Here is a 23,689-nt window from a genome sequence, read left to right as displayed (position 1 = left end):
CAGCTGCGGTGCTCCGAGGAGGAGCCTCTCGGACTCTTTCATGTCGGCTCATGTACCCCCCGTAGGCCGCACCTCTATAGGTGTAGATCCTAGAATGGATCACGGACGGCAGCTGGGTGACTCCTTTACTATGGGAAGACCCCTCCTGCTATATCTACAGTTATCCCAACTAAGGGACTGGTTACCCCCAGTCCATTTGTGTGCTTTATGTCATACTCCAATGTTTTAATTTTTTTCATTTTACCACTGTTTTTTTTTTTTTTTTTTATTGCATTCTCTTTTCTTTTTATCCTTGTGCTCTTAGGACATGCCTTCTATACCTTCACTCACGCTGTGCCTGTTGGTGTTCTCCAAAGATCGCCATTCCTCATACTTGTCTATGGCATCGCACAAGATTATATCATATATTGTTTGGGATCTCTGTTCTCCACACAAAAGAAGCAAGCTATGGTGGGAGCTAAATAGGCTGAAAACCCAGGTAGTTTTCTTGCTGGAGACGCATTTTACTACCCAAGCTACCCCATCAATTATTTAACCAATGGTTTCTTAGTACGTCCCCAGTGGCTAAGTCCAAGGGCACAGCTATAGCAATCCATAGATCCTGCCCCTTTCAACCCGGGGGGAGTCAGACCCTCAGGGCCGCTATGTGTTCGTGAAGGGGACACTCCATAGGAGGAAGTATACATTTATTTCTATATATACCTCCAACTCAGGCCAACTTGCCTTCATAGATGCGGTGTTGGAAAAATTGGGGGAATTCTGGGAGGGCTCCTTGATAATAGGCGGTGACTTTAATGTCAGTCCTGATCCCCCCTCTTAGACCCGTCATAGTCGACTGACTAATTCCCGTGCCTTCATTAAACACTTCTGTCAAACCCTATTACTTGAGCTATTACTCAAAAGGTCCACGATACATATACTCGTATCGGCCTCTTACAGTATGTGTCAACCACTTTACCCTCGAGTCAATGCAGTTGGCATCTATTGAGAACATTACCATCTTGGACCACACTTTGATCACGGTTACCCTTACCCTGCCGGAAGGTACCCGCAGGACTTGGTCCTGGCAGCTGAATGAGAACTTGCTGGATTACACTGCAGTAGTCTCGGGGGGTCACGGAAGTCCTCACCCACTATTTTAGAGAAAACACGTCCCGATGGCCTTAGTGAGGGGATAGTCTGGGAAAGTCACAAAGCTGTGGTGAGAGGAGAATTGATTTCCCAGGATGCAAAGCTTAAGAAGGCCCGCCAGGTGGATTTTCTGAGGGTCCTTAGTGCCCTCCAAGAGGCTCCCTCCTTTTAGTAATGACCAGCGATCCACACTGGACTCTCCTATTACCCCTTTTGAAATTGAGTAGGTTGTGAAATCCCTGCCAGGGGGTAAGAGTCCTGGTCTGGGTGGCTGGATATCGGCTTACTCATTCCAGCTCCCTTAATTCCAAAATGCAGGAAACAAATTATAAGATTGTATCATGCTGGTATAGAGTGCCTGCTGATTTAGCACGTATTTACCCTTCCACCCCTGACGCATACTGGCGAGGCTGTGGCCACAAAGGCACGCTGGTACATCTCTGGTGGGAATGCCCAGTGATAGAACCTTTCTGGAAAGAAAGTTAAAGCACAGATATATGATATTCTTGGCATAGACATTTCCCTATCTCTGCTGCATTTCCTCCTACATGTCCCTCAACTGATCAGTCAATATAAGAAAAGCGCATTGCCTCACCTTTTGAATACGGCTAGGCGCTTGCCACCAATGTACTGGAAACGGGCACAAGTGCCCAGTAAAGATATGAGGGGTAAATAAGAGAGATGCGGAGGACTGGTTTGCAACCTGTAGGGGCAGGAGGGAATGCTTCTCCAGCATCTCTGTAGTGTGGTCAGTTCGAGTCCCAGACCCGGGTTTCTTCTAGCCTAGATATGGCTCTATTGGAGTTGGCTGAGCCCTCTCTGCGGACGAGAGAGAGATCCCCCAAACAGTGAAGTTTTTTTATGTCCTTTCAATTTGTTTTGCTGCTTATATCATTTTATTTATTTTTTTTTATTTTATTTCTTTCTTATTTTCCATTATTATTATTATTATTATTATTAGGACTGTATACAGTATACTGTCTGACCTGATGATTTGTAATGGTAGGTAGGGTCACCTTATCCGGGGTGGATCCTACTTTCTCGTTTCAACAATTTTAATGCCTGACTGTGTGGTCCTGGTGCTGGTGGTTTGCTAGGGAAGGAAAGATGGAGGTCATTTGACCCCCCCCCCCCTTCTCTTGGCAACAGAACCCGCAAGTCCACATTACTATTTTCCAGTAGTGTTTAAAGTTGTTTTTGAGGGGCAGGGATAGACCCTGATACCTTCATGTTTGATTGTTTGAAATGTTATAGGTCGTCACTTGTGCCTTTTACAGATATCATTGCCTCCCATGCGGAGAAAATGCTGCCACATATAGTGGAGCACTGTATGTTTGTATATACTATATGTAACTCTGAGATTTCATATTCTTACAACATGAAGAATGTTTGTTGAGCTACATTACTTTGTTTTTCTACTATAAATAAAGATTATATATAAAAAAAAAAAAAAAAAAAGCTCAGAAGTGAAGCTGCGCTGCGAAGGAGGAGTCAAAGCCGTCGCCGTCAGCGGGGATGGCAGATGTAGGCACCCAGAACCCCAGCCGGACCCAGGTAGGAGAAATACAGAGGTACCTCTTATCTTTACACTCTGGGTATCTTTTTGGTGTGTTTTTATTACCTTCCTATGGGAAGCCTGCGGCTAACTGTTTGAGAAAAGTGTTTTGTCTTTTTCAGTTCAGCAGAAATGGTGGAGTTCCAAGTGGCTGGGTTCTCCTCGGGAGTCCCTCCCTCCCCCCTCCTTATTCCTCTCATTTGAGTGTGCGGTGGTGGTGGCGGCACTTGTCCTTACCCCTAGTAAGGTGGTTTTCACTGTTCTGTCTCTCAGAAAGCCACTGACAAATCAGAAAGGGGTCCTTAAGCGAGAAAGTTCCCCTCTTGCAAGAACCCACTAAGACGCCTGGCCCAAACCACTTTGCAGGTCTTGCATTGCAGGACTTGTGAAAGAAGAGTCCATGCAAGAGTGCAAAGAGTTCTTCTCTGTAAGAAAGGAACTTGCAGAGATTTTAGGGACAGTGCGTTCCCTTTTTAAAAACCAGAGACAGGGATCCGCTCAGAGCCAGAGCTCCCATTCCAATCCTCTGCCCTCTACTTTTCTTAATCGTACATCACGGGACACAGAGCCATAGTAATTACTATGTGGGTTATAGGCCACCTTCAGGTGATGGACACTGGCACACCCTAAGACAGGAAGTCCACTCCCTATATAACCCCTCCCACTACTGGGAGTACCTCAGTTTTTTCGCCAGTGTCTAAGGTGTTGATCACGAGTAAAAATGTGCTATGCTGAGCTCCACTGGAGCAGTCCTTGCTGGGGCCAGCTATGCAGCCGGATCCATTCAAAGTGTCTTTTTAGGCCGAATTGAATGGTACCCGGGCCTCGTGGTGGAAGAAACGAGGTTTAGCCCGTAACTCTTCTCTTTTTAGAGAGCTGGACCCCGGGATCCAGTACTTTTGGTTTTTTCAGCGATAAGGTTTATCTGGTGGGGTTTTTTACGGGTCCAGGAGTGTTTTTAAACGGAGCCCACCGTGAGGGGTGAAGATTGGGTCTGTTGGTTTTACCACAGAAATCCCTGCAGCGGGAAAGGTAAGTGGAGATTTCCAAGGAATTTTCAAGTTTCTTATGAATTGTCTCTTTTAAAAAGTAAATGTTGTCATGCCTAAAAGTCACCACTGGGGGCTGTATTGAGCACTTTTCTTGTCATGCTTTCCTCAAACATCACGCTGTGTCAGCAGAAGCTGCAGACTCCCTCCGGCTAGCAGCCCAGGCCTCCGGTAAGATTTGGGGGGGATTTTCTTACAAACCCCCCCCACCTGGACAAAGCTCTCCCCCTCTCCCTGGATAGGGGGAAGCCAGAACGATCGGCGATGCCGCTCCGTTTTTCACCAGCCCTAAACGGCGGTTTTGTTACCGGGTCTCCTCCTCGCCATCCCCCCCCCCCCCATACATACACTGATCCTGTCGGATCGGGGGCCCGCGCGGGAAAGACGCTGAAAAGAGGGGAGGGGCGCGATGTAACAGAGGGCACGGGGCTTAGAGCGGTGTTGGCGTGTGGCAACGTCCAGAGAGGGAGTATGTTTTAAAAGCTCAATTTTTGCTGGCTGCAGCTGTCGGAGGGTCACAAGAGCATAAAGGGGCGTGTAAGAGGTTGGTGACACAGGCATTCCTTTGGCACATTTACTAAAAGCTGAGCGTTAATAGCAGCGGCAGTTACTGGACTATTGCTCAAGCAGTGGATGCGATTTCTTCTGGTAGTACCTCTGCATTTGTGCATCGGGCTATGGTCAGAAGGGGAGGTAGAAACACCCCAAAAAGCTCTCAAAAGGGACTCCTAACTCTAAACAGCCTAAACTCAGAAGCTGGCCTTGTCTACAATGGCATCCTCCCCTGAGAAATCTGGGGTGGCCGGTCAGAGTAAGCCATCAGGCCTGTCAAATATTGCAACACTGCAGCCCTTGTCTATATTACTGAAGAAGGTTTTTCCTCAAGCCATGATAGGATTGGCTAGCGACTTTAATTGCATCCCAGAATGGGATAAAATGCGATAGGTCCCTTCCATTACCCAGGACCCTCAAACTGAGGATCTGGGGGTGGGAGAAGATGAAATTTCCCTCAGGGGACCGTGAAGAAGCTGATGACTCCTCTTCTGAGGGGTCAAATGCGGGGGGATCAGCTTCACAATCTGAAAGATTGGTGGTGCAATTCTTACTGAATTTGTCCGCTACACATTTTTGCTACTCTTCATTAAGTCGGTTGATATGCCCACTTTTTGTTTGGGTTCACTAAAGCCTCCTCAAGCTGTGCATGCCTTTCCTGTTCATTCATTGCTGGAAAGGCTTATGTATTCTGAGTGGGATCACCCAGATAAGCATTTTTTTCCTCCTATAAAGTTTTAACACTTTAACCTATGAAAGAAAAATTCACTAAGAAGTGGGAGATACCAGCAATTGTCGCTGCTATAGCCTATGTGAATGAAAGTTTGACTTGTCCGGTAGAGAATGCTCAAATGCTTAGGGATCAAACTGATAAGAAGTTGGAATTCCTATTAAAAAAAAAAAAAGACACTTTTTCTCTGACTTAACCTGCGCTAGCAGCAATTGGTGTATGTCAATCCTTAAGAGACCAGTTTAAATAGGTGCTCAAGATTATTCCTGATCAGCAGGCCCAGGATTTAGCCGAGTTACCAGCGGCATTATGTTTGGCAATAGAAGCCATGAGAGATTCTATTCTTCAAGCCTCACGCTTGGGCTGGTGCATAGAATCTTATGGTTGAAAAATTGGTCAGCCGAAGCGTCATGCAAAGCTCCTGGCTAGTTTTCCTTTTCACGGTGAACAACTGTTTGGGGATGATTTGGATAAATACATCCAAAAAATTTTCTAGTGGAAAAAGTACCCTTTTGCTAGTTAGAAAAAGGAGTAAACATATTTCATTTAAACAAGCTCCTTCTCCAGTGCCAGGAGCATCTGCCTCCAGGCAGTCATGACGGTTTCCGCCGTCAAGTTCAAGAGGGAAACTGAAGCCTCCTTATGAGGGGGCGCCCCCGCTCGCTCAAGTGAGGGGGAAGACTTTTGCAGTTCTCAAGGGTCTGGCAGAAAAGCGCCCGATCTCGTCTGACCTCAGATGCTAAGCAGGGTCGGGCCTGGTCAGTACCTGGATGGGAGACCGCCTGGGAATACCAGGTGCCATAGGCTGCAGATGGGTGACTTCTAGGGTACAAATTTGAGTTTCGAAAGTCCCCGTCTCCTCGTTTTTTCAGATTCCAGAGGAAAAGAAGTTTCTCTTTCAAGCATTGGACCATCTTTTGTCTCAAAAAGTTGATCTTAGTGGTTCCCATGCAAGAGCAGGGATTGGGGTTTTATTTAAACCTTTTCACGGTACCAAAACCAAATGACCATGTCAGACCCATTCTAGATCTCAAAGATCTAAACCGGTTTCTGAATATCTGCTCTTTTCCCATGGAGTCAATCTGATCAGTGGTCTCCATCCTACAAGGTGAAGAACTTCTGGCGTCAATAGACATCAGGGATGCAAATCTCCATGTGCCTATATTTCCCGCTCACCAGAAATATCTACGTTTTCAAGGTAGAAAATCTTAATTTTCAGTTTGTAGCTCTGTCTTTCGGTCCAGCTACTGCACCTCTAGTATTTACAAAGGCCCCTCCTGTAGCTGCATTAAGGGCCCAAGGTATAAGTATCATAGCTTACCTGAAAGATCTGCTCTTGATAGACCAGTCGGTAGCCCACTTAGACCAAAGTATGATCCACAGTCAACTGCCTGGAATATCTAGGTTGGATTCTCAACCTAGAGAAATCCTCCTTTAGAAAACTATCAAGGAGATTGGAATACTTGGGTCTGATTATTGATACAGCCCAGAAAAGGGGTATTCTTGCCATTCAGCACCATAAAGAAACTGATTCAGGTGGTCAAGGCAAAGAAGAATCCTATTCGACTTTGCATGAGGTTGTTGGGAAAGATGGTGGCCTCATTCAAGGCCGTTCCTTATGCTCAGTTTCATTTGAGGTTGCTGCAAAACAGTATCTTATCGGCTTGGAACAAGAAGGTCCAAGCTCTAGATTTCCCAATGTGTCTGTCTCCAGGGTGCGCCGGAGCCTCAGTTGGTTGATAACCAAGAATCTGCAGAAGGGAAAATCTTTCCTAACAGTTACCTGGAAGATGGTAACAACAGATGCCAGCCTTTCGAGTGGGGAGCAGTCCTGGAAGAGACGACTGTCCAAGGGAAATAGTCCAGATCAAAAACCTTGCCCATCAACATTCTAGAGATCCGGGCAGTGCGCTTGGCACTGAGGGCCTGGACGTTCAGGTTACGGAGTTGTCTTGTCAGGATCCAATCCGACAATGCCACAGCAGTGGCCTATATCAATCACCAAGGGGGCACGAGAGGTTGTGCGGCCCAGAGTGAGGTGAATCATATCTTAACTTGGGCAGAAAACAATGTACCTTGCCTATCGGCAGTCTTCATTCCAGGAATAGAAAATTGGCAGGCAGACTACTTGAGTCGCTAGCAGTTGTTCCCGGGAGAATGTTCCCTTCACCCCGATATCTTCCTGGCAATATGCCAAAGATGGGGGATCCCAGACATATAGATCTGTTTGCGTCCAGGTTCAACAAGAAAATCGACAACTTTGTGTCAAGAACAAGGGATCCGCTAGCATGCGGAACAGATGCCTTATTGTTCCAGTGGAATCAGTTCTCACTGATTTATGCATTTCCTCCTATTCTGCTGCTTCCACGACTGCTTCGCAGGATCAAGCCGGAAAGGAAATCGGTGATTCTTGTGGCCCAGAAGATCTTGGTATGCAGAGATCATAAGGATGGCAGTAGGGGACCCATGGACCCTACCACCACGTCCAGACCTTCTCTTGCAAGGTCCGGTATTCCATCCTACCTTACAAACGCTAAATTTAACGGTTTGGCTATTGCGTCCCACATTCTGAAGAAGCGTGGGCTGTCAGATCCAGTGGTATTTACCTTGATTAATGCAGGGAAGCTGGCTTCCAGAATCCATAGATTATAGAGTCTGGAAAGCATATGTCTCCTGGTGTGAATCCAGGGGTTGGCACCCCAGAAAGTATGTCACAGGTAGAATCCTTGACTTTCTGTAGATGGGGTTAGAAATAAAGCTGGCCTTGCGTACTATCAAAGGCCAGGTCTCGGCCTTATCGGTATTATTTCAACAACCATTTGCTTCGCATTCTTTGGTTCGTAGCTTTATTCAGGGGGTAACGCGGCTTAATCCTCCGGATGAGTCACCCCTGAACCCTTGGGACTTGAAATTAGTTCTGTCGGCATTGCTAAAACAGCCTTTTTGAGCCGATACAGCATATATTCCCTTGCTCCTTTTGACAAGGAAACAATTTTTTCTGGTAGCCAAATCTTCTGCAACAAGGGTATCAGAGTTGGCTGCTCTTTCTTGTAAAGAGCCATATTCAGAATTTTGTTCTACCTTCATTTTTCCCAGAACCCTGTTCTACGGAAGAGAAATTACTACATTCTCTTGATGTGTTGAGAGCACTCAGTCTACTTAAAGGTGACTGCTCAGATTTGAAAAACAGATGTTTTGTTTGTGTTGCCTGAAGGTCCTAGTAAAAAAAGACAGGCAGCTTCGATATCTACTATTTTCTAAATGGTTTCAGCAAGTAACTGTTCAGGCTTATGGTTTAAAGAGGAGGATTCCACCCTCTCAAATCAAAGCGCACTCCACTAGGACTATTAGTGTTTCGTGGGAGTGCATCACCAAGCTTCCATGGTTCAAATCTGCAAGGCCTCAACTTGGTCTTCAGTCCATACATTTACCAGATTCAGGTGGATGTAAAAAGACATGAGGATATCGCCTTTGAGCGCAGCATGCTGCAGGCAGCAGTATAAGTCCTCTGATCTCATAGTGCCCTACTTTTGTTGTCTCCCTCCCCTCAGTTGGCATTGCTCTGAGACATCCCACATAGTAATTATTATGGCTCTGTGTCCCGTGATGTATGATTAAGAAAATAGGATTTTTATAACCGCTTACCTGTAAAATCTTTTCTTTGAAGAACATCACGGGACACAGAGGTCCCTCCCCTCTTTCTGGTATACACGTGTATTGCTTTGCTACAAAAACTGAGGTACTCCCAGTAGTGGGAGGGGTTATATAGGGAGTGGACTTCCTGTCTTAGGGTGTGCCAGTGTCCATTACCTGAAGGTGGCCTATAACCCACATAGTACCGTATTTATCGGCGTATAACACGTGCCGGCGTATAACACGCACCCCAAGTTTAGGAGAGCATTTTAAGGAAAAAAGCTTTTAGGAGGGAAGTTTAAGGGAAAAAAAAAAACTTACATTTAAATGCCCATCAATGCAGCCTCATCAGTGTTCATCTGTAGCCTTGTCCATCATTGCAGAATGATCAGTGTCTATTTTCAGCCTTGCCCATTGTCATAAGCAGCCTTGCCCTTAGTCATATGCAGTCTTGCCCAGTGCAGCCTTGCCCAGTGCAGCCTTGCCCAGTGCAGCCTTGCCCAGTGCAGCCTTGCCCAGTGCAGCTTTGCCCAGTGCAGCTTTGCCCAGTGCAGCCTTGCCCAGTGCAGCTTTGCCCAGTGCAGCCTTGCCCAGTGCAGCTTTGCCCAGTGCAGCCTTGCCCAGTGCAGCCTTGCCCAGTGCAGCCTTGCCCAGTGCAGCCTTGCCCAGTGCAGCCTTGCCCAGTGCAGCCTTGCCCAGTGCAGCCTTGCCCAATGTAGCCTTGCCCAATGTAGCCTTGCCCAATGCAGCCTTGCCCAGTGCAGCCTTGCGCTGTTCGCGCCATTTAAATCTGCCGCCGATTGACAGAGCCTGTGTACTCGGCTCGTCACGCTGCCCCGCCTCCCTGCTGAGGATGAGAAGCGAGCTCTTCCGAAAAAGACTGAGCCGAGTATACTGTGTACTCGGATCGGCTCCGATCGCAGTCCCGCCCAGTCCTGCCATTGGACGGAGTGTTATGTCCATCAAAGGAGCTGGGCGGGACTGCGAGCCGAGCCGAGTACAGTATACTCGGCTCGGCCTTTTTCGGAAGCGCTCGCTTCTCATCCTCAGCAGGGAGGCGGGGCGGCGTGACTGCGAGTGGAGCCGAGCACTCAGCTCGGTCTTTTTCGGCGGCGCTCGTTTTTTTCCGTCGGCGCTCGTTTTTTTCCGTCGGCGCTCGGTTTTTTCGCGGCGCTCGTGGCTTTTTTGGCACACAGAGAGTGGGGATCGGCGTATAACACGCACCCACGATCTTCCCCTGATTTTAAGGGGAAAAAAGTGCGTGTTATACGCCGATAAATACGGTAATTACTATGGTTCTGTGTCCCGTGAGGTACTTCAAAGAAAAGGATTTTACAGGTAAGCTGTAAAATCTTATTTTTCCAGTCCAGTTCTGACGGAGACAGTAAAAAAAGGAGTGGAAGGACCCAGAGAAGGGGCAATTTTTCTCCCAGTCTCTAAAAAGATTTCCTTTTGAAAAGGACGAGTCGTTCATCTGGAATAAAAAAACAAAAACATTGATGCGGCCTTATCCCAGGTCTCAAGGCATACCGATTTAGCCTTTGAGGACATGGGGGGGTTTTCAAGGACGCAGTGGACAAAAGGACAGGTTCCCTCCCAAAGAAGGCCTGGTATTTCTACCTGTCCAATATTAAGCCAGCCATGGCATCTATGGTAGTGGCGAGGAACCTCGAATGCTGGGTGGAACACCTGAAGGGGCATGTGGAGGCAGGCACCTCCAGGAAAGATTTACTAGAATCCTTCTCTTCGCTCCTAATGCCGCGTACACACGGTCGGACTTTCCGGCATACTTGGTCCGGCGGACCAGAGTGTGCCGGACAATCCGCCCGTGTGTGGGCGGCGGCGGACTTTTCCGGCGGACTTCTTCCCAAAAGCCCGCCGGACCTAGATTTCAAACATGTTTGAAATCTTTCCGTCGGACTCAGTTTCGGGCGGAAAGTCCGCTCGTGTGTGTGCTGGTCCGACGGAAAGCCCGCTCGTGTGTAGGCTGGTCCGACAGACCAAATACGACACGAGGGCAGGGTATTGCATCTCGCGCTCGCTGCAATAGGAAAAACAAATCTTCCTATTGCGGCGAGCGCGGGGCATACCAGGCCCTTAGGTCTGGTATGGATTATAAAGGGGAACCCCGCTACGCCGAAAAAACGGCGTGGGGTCCCCCTAAAATCCATACCAGACCCCGATCCGAGCACGCAGCCTGGCCGGTCAGGAAAGGGGGTGGGGACGAGCGAGCGCCCCCCCCCCCCTCCTGAACCGTACCAGGCCGCATGCCCTCAACATGGGGGGTGGGTGCTTTGGGGGAGGGGGGCGCCCTGCGCCCCCCCCCCCAAAGCACCTTGTCCCCATGTTGATGAGGACAAGGGCCTCTTCCCGACAACCCTGGCCGTTGGTTGTCGGGGTCTGCGGGCGGGGGCTTATCGGAATCTGGGAGCCCCCTTTAATAAGGGGGCCCCCAGATCCCGGCCCCCCACCCTATGTAAATGAGTATGGGGTACATGGTACCCCTACCCATTTACCTAGGAAAAAAGTGTAAGTAATAAAACACACTACACAGGTTTTTAAAATATTTTATTAAACAGCTCCGGGGGGGGGATCTTCCTCCGGCTTCGGGGGTCTTCTTCCGGCTTCGGGGGTCCCTCCGCTTCATCTTCTCCCGGCGTCCGGTTGGTTCTTCTCCGCTCTCCGGCCTCTTCTCCCGGTGTCGCAGGTCTTCGGCCGGCCCCTCCGCTCTCTTCATGTAGCTCTATTGCGAGCGGAGGTCCGGACTTCTTGGCTTCTTGGCTTCTTGGCTTGGCTTGGCTTCTCTTCTCTTCCCCCAGATGTTGACACGACGCTCTCTCCGGCTGGACTGGTTTCTGAGGGCTGCGTTGTGACTTATATAGGCGGAGACCCCGCCCCCATATGATGTCACAGTCCCTGGGCATGCTGGGACTGTGACGTTTTAGGGGGCGTGGTCGACCACGCCCCCCGACCACGCCCCCTAAAACGTCACAGTCCCAGCATGCCCAGGGACTGTGACATCATATGGGGGCGGGGTCTCCGCCTATATAAGTCACAACGCAGCCCTCAGAGACCAGTCCAGCCGGAGAGAGCGTCGTGTCAACATCTGGGGGAAGAGAAGAGAAGAGAAGCCAAGAAGCCAAGAAGCCCAGAAGTCCGGACCTCCGCTCGCAATAGAGCTACATGAAGAGAGCGGAGGGGCCGGCCGAAGACCTGCGACACCGGGAGAAGAGGCCGGAGAGCGGAGAAGAACCAACCGGACGCCGGGAGAAGATGAAGCGGAGGGACCCCCGAAGCCGGAAGAAGACCCCCCCCCCCGGAGCTGTTTAATAAAATATTTTAAAAACCTGTGTGGTGTGTTTTATTACTTACACTTTTTTCCTAGGTAAATGGGTAGGGGTACCATGTACCCCATACTCATTTACATAGGGTGGGGGGCCGGGATCTGGGGGCCCCCTTATTAAAGGGGGCTCCCAGATTCCGATAAGCCCCCGCCCGCAGACCCCGACAACCAACGGCCAGGGTTGTCGGGAAGAGGCCCTTGTCCTCATCAACATGGGGACAAGGTGCTTTGGGGGGGGGGGGCGCAGGGCGCCCCCCTCCCCCAAAGCACCCACCCCCCATGTTGAGGGCATGCGGCCTGGTACGGTTCAGGAGGGGGGGGGGCGCTCGCTCGTCCCCACCCCCTTTCCTGACCGGCCAGGCTGCGTGCTCGGATCGGGGTCTGGTATGGATTTTAGGGGGGACCCCACGCCGTTTTTTCGGCGTAGCGGGGTTCCCCTTTATAATCCATACCAGACCTAAGGGCCTGGTATGCCCCGCGACGGGGCTCGCAAGGTGTCAATCTAGCCGATAAAAGCGGCAAGATTGACATCCTTTTCTAGTCCCGTCGCACCTGAGTCACGTTCAAAATGAACGGACTTGTCCGTGTGTGGGCAAGTCCGTTCATTCTGAAAGTCCGCCGGAACTCCGGCGAAAGTCCGTCGGAAAGACGGGCGGACTTAGCCCGCCGGAAAATCCCGGCGTGTGTGGGCAAGTCCGTTCGTTTTAAAGTCCGGCGCACCTGGCGGACAAAGTCCGTCGGAAAGTGTGCCGGACCAAGTAGGATAGAAAGTCCGCTCGTGTGTACGCGGCATTAAGGCGGTTAAGTACGTCGTTGAAGCCTCAGCAGAGTCCATCGAATTTCGGCAAGATCCTCCGTCCTGATCAATTGGGCCAGAGGGGCCTTGTGGCTCAAAACTTGGTCTGGGGACTTCAAAGGCGAAACTCTGTGGAATCCCCTTTACAAGGGACCTTTTTTTTGGGCCAGAATTAGAAACCGTACTAGATAGAACGGCGGACAAAAGGTCTTTCTGACAAAGAAAATAGGAATCCCACCAAGGAAGAATTTTCGTCCTTATCACCAGACCCAAAAAGAAAAAGAGCAGAGACAAAAGAAGCCTTGACATTCCCAGAGAGGTAGAGGTGGGAGGGAGTTCTTTTCAGACCCCCAGAACCAGTTGCAAAAAAAGCAATGAGGATTGCCTTCCGGTGGGCGAAAGGCTTTAGGCTTTCTTTCCAGTCTGGAAAGAAGCAACAGCGAGTCTTTTTGTATTGAACATCATAAGACCAGGTTACGACCTAGAGTTCTCTCAGACTCTCCCACATAGTTTCTATATAACAAATCTCCAAAGAGATCCGTAAAAAGCCCTGGCAATGACGTCCCTTCTGAGGGAACTGGTGCAGGAGGGGGTTATCATCCAGGTCCCCAATAAGCAGGAGGGAGAAGGATTATAGTCCAATATATTTCTGGTCAAGAAACCTTCGGGAAAGTTCCGCCTGATCTTAAATTTGAAAATCCTGAACAAATCGTTACTATAAGATGCTAGAGATTCCGGATGGACACCATCTTTTTGGTGAGATCTCTGCTCGCCCCCATCTGCTTTATGGCGTCAATCAACCTAAGGGACGCGTATCTGCACATCCCAATCGCAGAATCATCTCAAAGGTTCTTACACCTGGTAGTCAACCTGGGAGGGGAGTTTTCTCATCTCCAGTTCGGAGCCCTACTCTTTGGCCTTTCCTCCTCACCCAGAGTGTTTACAAAAGTCCTGGCAGAGGACTTGGAGCCCCCGAGGTTAAAAGGGATTGCCATAGTACCCTACCTCGACGACTTGCTACTCTTGGCAGAATCCAAGGTGAAAGTAGCAACCAACCTGCAAATAACCCAGAAGCACCTGAACAGTTTGGGTTGGCTGCTGAACCTTCCGAAATTAAATCTAACACCGGCCCAGCGAGTAGAATTTCTAGGGTACGAAATAGATTCAAAAATACAAAGTTTCTTTCCTTCAACAAAGAAAATAATAGAGAAAGTTCAGCTGGCCTTAAAATCTGTTCAGTCCAACATGGAAGTATCTGTAAGGGGGGCCATGTCGGTACTGGGGTTATTTACAGTAGCAATTCTAGCAGTGCAGTGGGCCAGACTTTATGCTCGCCGATTTCAATGGGATATACTTCAAAAATGATCCCATCAAGAGTCGCTAGAGAAAAAGATTAAGCTGGGGGCAAGAGCGAAAAGGTCCCTATGATGGTGGGGCGGATCAGAGGAACCTCACAAGGGGTCTTCCCTGGACCTTTCCAATATCCAAGCTTTTAACAGACAAAAGTGCATGGAGATGGGGAGCCCATCTCGAGGGACATACAGCCCAGGGTGAATGGTCCAAGGCAGAGGCCAGGAGATCTTCGAACTGGAGGGAGCAGAAAGCGATTCACCTGAGTCTCCTAGTCTTCCGGCGGTCCTTAGAAGGTCATCATGTACAGGTGTTGTCAGACAACATGACAGATGTGCTCTACCTGACAAAACCGGGAGGAACAAGGAGCAGGGCACTTTTGGAGTTGGCGCATCAGATCCTACCTTGGGCAGAACCCAATCTAGTGTCACTAGTGGCAATTCACCTGGAAGGTAATCATAACTTCCTAGCAGATTTCCTCAGCAGAAACAAAGTAAGGGAGTCCGAATGGTCATTGAACTAGGAAATATTTCTGATGATTACCAGGTGTTGGGGGGCTACCTCAGGTAGATTTATTTGCGAACCAAGAGAATGCAAAGATGCCTGACTTCTTTTCGCTCCAAAGAGGATCAAGCGTTAGGGTTGGATGCTTTAGAACACAAATGGGACTTCCCCCTGTCCTATGCCTTTCCCCCATTCCAGTTGATTCCATGGGTACTAGTGAAATTCAGAATAGAATCTACAGATCTGATTCTCATCGCACTCTACTGGCCAAAAAGGCCTTGGTTCTCAGCACTATTGAGCCTATCAGTGAAGCCCCCTGGAGACTACCGGTCAGGTAGGATCTTCTGAGTCAGGGTTATCGCCATCATCCAGACCCGGCATACCTCAACCATGACGGCTTGGTTTCTGAGGAGGACCTGCTAAGACGCAGAGGCTTGTCTGATAGACTCTCAACACCCTTCTGTCAAGTCGAAAGAAGGTGACCAGGTCAATTTATTATAAAGTGTTATAACTCCTGGTGTTCCAGCAAAGATTTTGATTTCAATAGTTTAATTTCTGTGCTATCATTTCTCCACGAGGGTATGGAGAAAGGCCTGGCAACAAGCACCCTCAAGGTGTAAGTGGTAGGATTATCCGTTTTTCTGGAGAAAACTTTATCCAGGGAACCGCTAATAATTTGTTTTTTCAAAGCCATGGCCAGAATTAGGCCAGTACCTTTGAAAACCTTCCTGAGTTGGGATTTGTCTTTGATTCTACAGGGCCTCACAAAGGCTCCTTTTGAACCGTTAGAGGAAGCCTTCTTGAAGCTACTTGCGTTAAAGACGATTCTCCTAGTGGTGGTTACCTCAGCCGTAGGATCAGTGAGATACAGGCCCTATCAAATGCTGAGCCCTTTTTCAGATGCCTCCCAGACAGGATAGTTTTGAAAACTGATCCAGGTTTTCTTTCAAAGGTGCCCTCCATGTTCCACCACATGCAGGAGCTTGTGCTACCAACATTTTGTGCTGCGCCCTCAGGCCCGGGAGAAGAGGCTTTTCACACCTTGGACGTCAGGAGGTGCCTCTTGAAATACCTAGAAGCAACAAAAGATCTCAGGAAAGCTTTTTCCTTGTTTGTCTTGTACTTAGGGATGCATAAAGGGCAAAGAGCATTGAAGGGTACCTTGGGAAGTTGGCTCAAGCAGGCTATCAATGAAGACTAACTTGCGTTGGGGAGAGAACCTCCAGAGGGGATATTACCACAATCCACACGGGCAGTGGCGGCTTCCTGGGCAGAGAGAGCTGGGGCATCACCATAACAGATCTGTAAGGCAGCCGCATGGTCCAGCTTCTCCACATTCATAAGGCACTACAGGTTGGATCTTCTGTCGGCCTCGGATCAGTCCTGGCAGAAAGGACCTTCAAGCTGTAGTCCTGCCCTGAAGTAAGTTCTCGGTTATCATTTCCATGGTGCTGTCCTGAAAGGCAAAGGGGAAAAAAACCTTAGAAATAGTGTTACTGGTAAGTCTGAGCCTTTCAGGACAGCAGCTTCTTCCCACCCGGTTATATTTGGTATAGGGATATATAATCTCGAGTACTCTGATGTTTTGCTTGTATCTTTTAGCAGGTCAGAGGAATTCTTGAGTATGACTGACGGCATGGTGGAAGCGGCTGCTTTTAAAGGGGCGTTGTCACGGCAGTGTTTCCTGTGAAGAGGTGGAGCTATGCTTTCTCCATAGTGCTGTCCTGAAAGGCTCATAGAAATACAGTTACCGGTAAGTCTAATGTTTGTTTTGTTTTTTCCTATCTTTAGGACTAGCTATTGCCCAACGTCTTAAACCTTTTGGTGTAAAAAAGTTTTTATACACAGGACGTCAGCCCCGACCTGAATGTGCTGCAGAGGTTAATGCTGAATATGGTAATATTAATGACATCTACATTTCTACTTCCTCTAAAGACAAAGGACATGTTAATAGTTAACGTATTAATAATCAAATGTGTTCTCTCTTCTCTGTGATTTAGTATCTTGTGAAAAGCTTACAGTGGATTCAGATTTTGTTATAGTGTCCTGCTCTTTAACCCCTGAGACTGAAGGCCTATGTAACAAGGATTTCTTTCAAAGAATGAAGAAATCATCAGTTTTCATTAACATCAGTAGGTAGGTCAATTGTAATACATTCAACGTGTTCCTCAGCTCACCTGTTAAGACAATAAAGGACAAGTATGTTCTTATATGAAACACAGCAACTGCTGCCCTCAGCCTCAGCAACGGTAAAAGAAATGCAATAAAGTGTTTTAAATGACTGTAAAATGCAGCTTCCCTAACAATGGCCTTGCCCTGTCGAGCAGAACCTTGTCTCTGTAACTGCACACGATCAGCATGAACCTGGCACGTACTCAAAGGCTACAGACATGGAACAGCTATAAGAAATAATGGCAGCCTGATCTTCCTTTTGGTGCCTGCTGAGGAAGGATTACCATTATTTTCTATGGCCATTGCATGTCTTTAGCCACATGCATACAATGTGAGTTTTTACCCATATATCTGCATTTTAAAATAATCAAGAGTGCATGATGTGGCCGAGGTGGTTGGTTGCTGGGTTTCGTATTGGCTCTGCAAGTTGTTGAAGACAAAAGATCATATTGTTGCTGCAACATAGATCAGTAATCTTTTTTTTTTTTGCAACTACTCTAAGTACCAGAACTTGACTTGATATTTGCCTCTTGCTATCTCCTCTATAGCCAGAACTCAGACTTGGAGTAGCAGCATTGGGAGGCAATCTGGTGTTTTGCATGCAAATTTGTTGACCGGGACAGGTTTTCAGCAGGAGCACTCACTGCCAAGCTCCCCACAGTACCCTGCGTGCTGCACAGTGCATTCTAGGGCCCTAATTGGATGCACTTGACCGCTGGCCAGGTGCAAGGCTTTGCCAATTAGGGCACAGAGCACTGTCAAAGCCCTGATTGGACAAAGTAATGTCTTTCCCATAGGAATCTTTTGCATTGTTGTTGGAGTGGAGATAGCATAGGACTCGGTTTGCTGCTAGCGAGTTAGTGTATTCACTTATTGTGACTCTGAGTGTAGAGTGTCAGTATAGTGTGTCAGTATGGTGTAGTGTCATTGAAGTGTGTTATTGTAGTGCAGTGTTTAACACAGCATTACATAACATTTAGTGCTGTACATCCTTTTTTTTTTTTTTTTTATTTGTCCCCGGCCGCCCCATTTTTTAAAAATTGTCAGCCAGTTTTTCTGACTGTGACACTGGTGTTTCCCCTTTTTTATTTTAATAGATTTTACGTTTGTCAGCGTCGGTCCTCAATTTAAAGCACACCAAACACCACTTTTCATTCAACAAAGGGCATCCAATCACACATTTCCCAGTTTCTATTAAATTTGGGTGATAAGCCCCCATCATGTCTGGGAGGCCAACAAGGAGAGTCAGATGTTCCCAGGCCACTATGAGGGGACCAGCAGCGTATGTGTCCACAGGCAAAGGTGGACGTGGTCTGTCCTCAAGCAGGGCACATTTGTCTCTGTTTAGCGATGTGGCCCGTGCTATCCAGCCACAGCATGCAGAGGAGGTGGCGGACTGGCTTACTAAACCATCCTTATCCTCCATCACCCAAGCTGAGACTAGTGCGCAGTCCACCGCGGCTGCCAAAGTGGCTTATTCTGCCTCCTTGTCCTCAGCTATCATGCATGGAGGAGTCAGCTGAATTATTTGAACACAGCGTTAGCCACTTGCTCCTTGACGATGCACAGACATTACTTAATTCTGATATTGGTTCTGAGGTTGAGGAAGGGAGAAACACTAGCCTACAGAGAGGGGAGAAGACTAATGAGCAACAAATTGGCAGTCATGTTCCCCCAGCCGCAGCTTATTGCCAAGTTGTCTCCAGTAATGATGAGGTTGGAGGGGAGGTCATTGACTTTATCTAAAAAAAAAAAAATTGTTAATCTTGGCCTGAGTGTACTAATAATTTGGCTTCTTCACATAAGGCTGGCTCACTGTGGTGCAAAAATGTGTTATTTCCATCCAAAGGCTGCCAAAGAGACACCAGAATTTATCCAAAAAAATCTCTAATCTTGTTCCGAGTGCACTAAATTGTGGCCTCATCATACAGACTGGCTCCCCAAGCCGTTGTTTACAAAATAAAGAAAGCTTACAGGGAAAATCAATTTAAATGTCATTTTTTTTTTCTTTACATATGTCGTTTTGCTGCAGCAGGTCCTATACACAGTACAGATGGGGTGGGCCATAGCTTTTGACCATAGGAGCTAGCCACCACTTGCGTAATATAGCATAGTGAGCTTTGAGCCCGCTGGTTCCCTAATAGGGTAAATGCTGTACAGGCACTTACAGATACCTGCTCTGGCATTTTCATTGCAATTCTGTAAGATAACTGTGACCACAGTTAAGTGTTTGAAGAAAAGCCTGTTGCAATGACGGTAATACAGTATATTCATGCAAGCCAATATCACAGGTTGTTGAAAGACATGGCAAAGGGCATGACATTGATCAATGATTGAGGTTGTGGAAGCAGTGCCAGTCTTAAAATAGCACCAGCAGGCATGAAATATGCGTCAGCTGCCTTCAGCTTCCCTGTCCCGCTTTTAAATGTGTAGATTTATTTTACATTTAGGAATGTGTGCAAAATTACAACTATAAACATTTAATGACAGTTTGCGAATTTGCTTGAGTTTCCAGATTACATAGAGTTCTAGATGTATATGCTAATCTGTTATTTTCAGAGGCTCTGCAGTGAACCAGGAAGACTTGTACCAGGCACTGGTCAGTGGACAGATTGCAGCTGCTGGATTAGATGTTACTACTCCTGAACCCCTGCCAACAACTCACCCATTGCTGAGTCTGAAGAATTGTGGTACTGTTTTAAACCTTTCACCAATTATTTTAAAGAGATTCATGTATTGAATTGTCACTCTGAAAATGTAAAAACAAATTATAATCCTTACAGCCAGTCTGATTTTAAATGTGCTAATAGTGAATAACTTTTAAATTCTCAAACAATCTGTGAAGAATTATATCAGATAAAATTAGGCAAATCCTCAAAATGCAAATTTTTGTTTTGTCTGAATACATCCATGTAGATCTCTCTGATGCGCAGAGAACAGGAATACAGATGGTCTTGATTAATAAACTATGATTCTGCCTGAATACTGTATTGTTTAGACAAAATGAAAACAAATTAAATTATGCCTAATTTGCAGATTGATTCCCTAATAAATAAATAGATAGATAGATAGATAGATATCTCTATAGATAGATATCTCTATATATATATCTATCTAGATCTATCTGTCTATCTATCTAGATATATCTATCTATCTAGATATATCTATCTATCTATCTATCTATCTATCTATCTATCTATCTATCTATCTATCTATCTATCTATCTATCTATCTATCTATCTATCTATCTCTCTATCTATCTCTCTATCTCTCTATCTCTCTATCTCTCTATCTCTCTATCTCTCTATCTATCTCTCTATCTCTCTATCTCTCTATCTCTATCTATATCTATCTATTAAACCTTTCACCAATTATTTTAAAGAGATTCATGTATTGAATTGTCACTCTGAAAATGTAAAAACAAATTATAATCCTTACAGCCAGTCTGATTTTAAATGTGCTAATAGTGAATAACTTTTTTAATTCTCAAACAATCTGTGAAGAATTATATTAGATAAAATTATATATGCTTTTTTAAGGCACTGTGCATCCAACTCATACTTGCAGAGGGAGACAACAGGAAGTGAGAGGAAATCTACCCCCAGGAAGGGAAATTCACTTCTGTAAGAGTTCTCATGGGGAAAAAAAGGGTCTCCACTGAAGCTTTACCACCAATCCTTGTTTCCACAATAACACAAAACTTTCAAAATCCAATTGTCACATGGACAAAGTGAGGTGAAATCTTCCGACCAGGGGCACAAACAGCAAAACAAACATTACAGGGGTGTTAACCCTACCTTATGCTATCCAAGTTGCATTTAAAAAATTTACCTGTTCCATCCAAGAAAAACCTACTTAGAACGTATCTTGTTTGTAACCCCGGGGAATGCCTGTATTATTTGTATGAAAAAAATTGTGTGACCAAGACATGCATGCTTGGAAATGACACAACACATTACATCACTTCCGAAGTTGTGTTCTGTTAGACAATTTTCATAACTTTGGTAACCTATTGTTTTTCCACATGAGACTCGCATGCAAAAAAAAAAAAAAAAAAAGGACGATAATTCGCCCGATATTCGTATCCTGTGTACGAGGCTTAAGGGCTCCTTACCGGATAAGGCTGCCAACTCAGACTCTCCTTGCAGAGGTGATGACCACAGGAAAGACCACCTTACAGATGAGGTCAAACAAGGCAATATCCCTGAAAGGCTCAGAGGGCAGCTTCTGAAGAGTCAAATAACTAGATTGAGATCTCAAGGGGATACGGGGGAGCAAACAGGGCAAGAGATGTGTGCACTCCCTAAACAAAGGCCTTATCTAGAGTGTGAGACCCAAAGGTCCCTGAAACAGAATGACCAAGGCAGAGATTTGTCCCTTAATGTTGCTTACAGATCCCTCTGCCCATAGTCGGCTGGAAATATTGCCTTAAACCTCGACTACTGCATCAATGGCTTGGCTGGACCTACTATAAGGGAAGCTGTTCACATCCCTGGTGTGGAAAATGGGGTCCTCATATGCCCCCCAAGCCTGACTGCCTGCTATAATTCACTCATTCTGTGTTTAATAGATTTACGTATAAAGGTAGGACAGGGGAATGAGTGTAAAATAAGATTTAAAGGGCAAATTTTACTGTTGCAGTGTGTTTTTTCCTATGCATGCCATGTACAGTTCAGCAAAAGATTAACGTGTCACTAAACCCAGGACCTTGCATTCACTATATCTAGTCTCCCAGAGTACACAGAACATGGAAATGCAATTATATAAACTGCTAAATACCTTTTTTTTCATCAGCAGTTAGAGCAAACTTCTATGAGTGTCTGGTAAAAGCTTGTAGGAGGAGTTTTCATTTTAACATGATTGTCCAATGAGAATGCAGGACCTCTGACCCTCTAGCTGGACAGTGCTAATTGGCCCTGTGCTGATTACATGCACTTTCCCAGGAAAAAAAAAAAACCTCTCTAACAATACACACCAAACTGAGCATACGCAGCCTGTCCCCTGGCTCTGTAAATATCAGATTATTTTTTTGAGACAGTGGAAGGAGATGATGAGAGAAGACAGGATCGAACAACCTTTTTACACAATGCAGAGGATTAATCCCTTAGGTACCACAGTGAGTATAACAATCATGCTTTACTGCATATACACACTGATTTTACTGTTGTGGGTTTAGTAACACTTTAAGAGGAAGAAACTTTAGTTGCATACAAAACACTTGCACGTTTATGCGTTTAGTCTGTAAATGAATGGCTTTGTGTACAAGGTTAACCATCTGAAAATATATAATTTTCTTTGTTATATAATTCATTGTGTTTATGTTCCTGCAGTTATCTTACCACATATTGGAAGTGCCACATATAGTACAAGGAATACCATGTCTGTGCTGGCAGTAAATAATCTCCTGAGAGGCTTGGCTGGGCTGGAGATGCCAAGTGAACTTAAGATCTGAAGACGTGAGCTGGATATGAACATCATGCCTGTACTTTGTGCTAGATAATTCATAGTTATATCGTTTGGTTAAACCATTGTTTTAAAGTTCTGAATAATAAAAACACAAAACTACTACAGTTGTCTGAACAAAAAATGGTATATACACAATAAGTGCAGTAAAAAGGAAAACATACATTTTAAATCTGAAACAGACACCACCTGCTACCCCCCCCAAAACCTCACTTGTGGCCTATGTCACAGCGGGTTCAATAACACTACTGGCTCTTTAGCGTGATTAGATTTAACAGACGTTTGGAAAATCCTCCACGTTTTGTACATCTTTAAACTTTTGATTAAAATATGTATTTGCTATGATAATAAGTCATAGAACCTCCATATAGATAGGCATCTTGCATAGTCATTACTCTGTTTTCAGTGGACTGTGTACCCAATCTGAACATGCCAGCTTGATCACAATTGTGTGTGCACGTGATGATATCTCCTTTTTAAGGTTGCAGTAGCCTGTAAACAAAGTGAAATGCACAGTAATTGTTCTGGGTAAACTTACTCATGCATCAAAAAAAAAAAAAAAAAAAACAAGACAAAACTGCACAACTATAATGCAGTAAATATAACATTTTACTTAAATAGGTGTAAACCCTAGCTGAATGACATTCCATTGGCTAAGGTATGTATGAAACAACTTTAAACTCCTGTTTTCACTTTTTTTTTTTTTTTCATACTATGTTGCTTCTGCTTAGCTCTAGCAGCCACTTCCCCTCTAAATCTATACAGTTGCTATACAATTCAATACAAGCGGGTTTAAAAGGCCCTGCTCATTAGAGTTTATAATCTAAGAGGGTGGGGCAAGTAATGCAGAAGGCAAAGAATGAGGGATAAGCTGATGGAGAAAGTAAAAGTTCAATCTTTAGGTGGAGGGCTCTTCAGGCTTTCCTGAAGAGATGAGTTTTCAGGGATCACCTAAAAGTATACAGAATAGAAACTAGCCAGACAGATTGGGGTAGGAGGTTCCAGGATGGAAGAGGCTCTGGAGAAATCCTGGAGTTGTGCATGGGAAAGGAGGGAGACAAGGGAGCTGTAGAGCAGGGGAGGTTTTAGGATGAGCAGAGAACACCGTTTGGCTAACAGTGGGACATGCCATGTAATGTGAACGATGACAATAAGTATTAATACGCCAAGGTGCCAGGTACAAGAACAAATTATTACCATTATGGGAGGTTTCACAATATGAGTCAATCAGAGATCCATGTCTCTCCATCTTGTACCTGGCACCTTTGGAGTATTGATACATCTGATACCATCATCTTCCACAAAGGATATCACCATTGAATGGCTACTGGCTTGTTTTTCTTTTTCCCTGTAGCTCCATTTATCCACCACGCATGAGATCATCATTTTAGATGTTTTAATCTTTTTGAAT

The 23,689-nt window shown here is 46.0% G+C and overlaps 1 protein-coding gene across 1 annotated transcript in view; it reads left to right on the top strand.

The window, feature by feature from the left end:
- GRHPR (glyoxylate and hydroxypyruvate reductase) overlaps positions 1-22,381 on the top strand; it is a 64,637-nt gene extending 42,256 nt beyond the window's left edge. Inside the window, exons 6-9 of the mRNA XM_073591611.1 lie at positions 16,435-16,539; positions 16,644-16,779; positions 19,375-19,505; positions 22,146-22,381. Coding sequence (XP_073447712.1) covers positions 16,435-16,539; positions 16,644-16,779; positions 19,375-19,505; positions 22,146-22,267 — 494 coding nt within the window. The 3' untranslated portion in view covers positions 22,268-22,381. The remainder of the gene's footprint in view (positions 1-16,434; positions 16,540-16,643; positions 16,780-19,374; positions 19,506-22,145) is intronic.
- Positions 22,382-23,689: the final 1,308 nt, after the last annotated feature.

This window comes from Aquarana catesbeiana, linkage group LG01 (assembly GCF_042186555.1).
Source record: "Aquarana catesbeiana isolate 2022-GZ linkage group LG01, ASM4218655v1, whole genome shotgun sequence".
NCBI lineage: Eukaryota > Metazoa > Chordata > Amphibia > Anura > Ranidae > Aquarana > Aquarana catesbeiana.
This window is presented reverse-complemented; position numbering and strand designations above follow the sequence as displayed.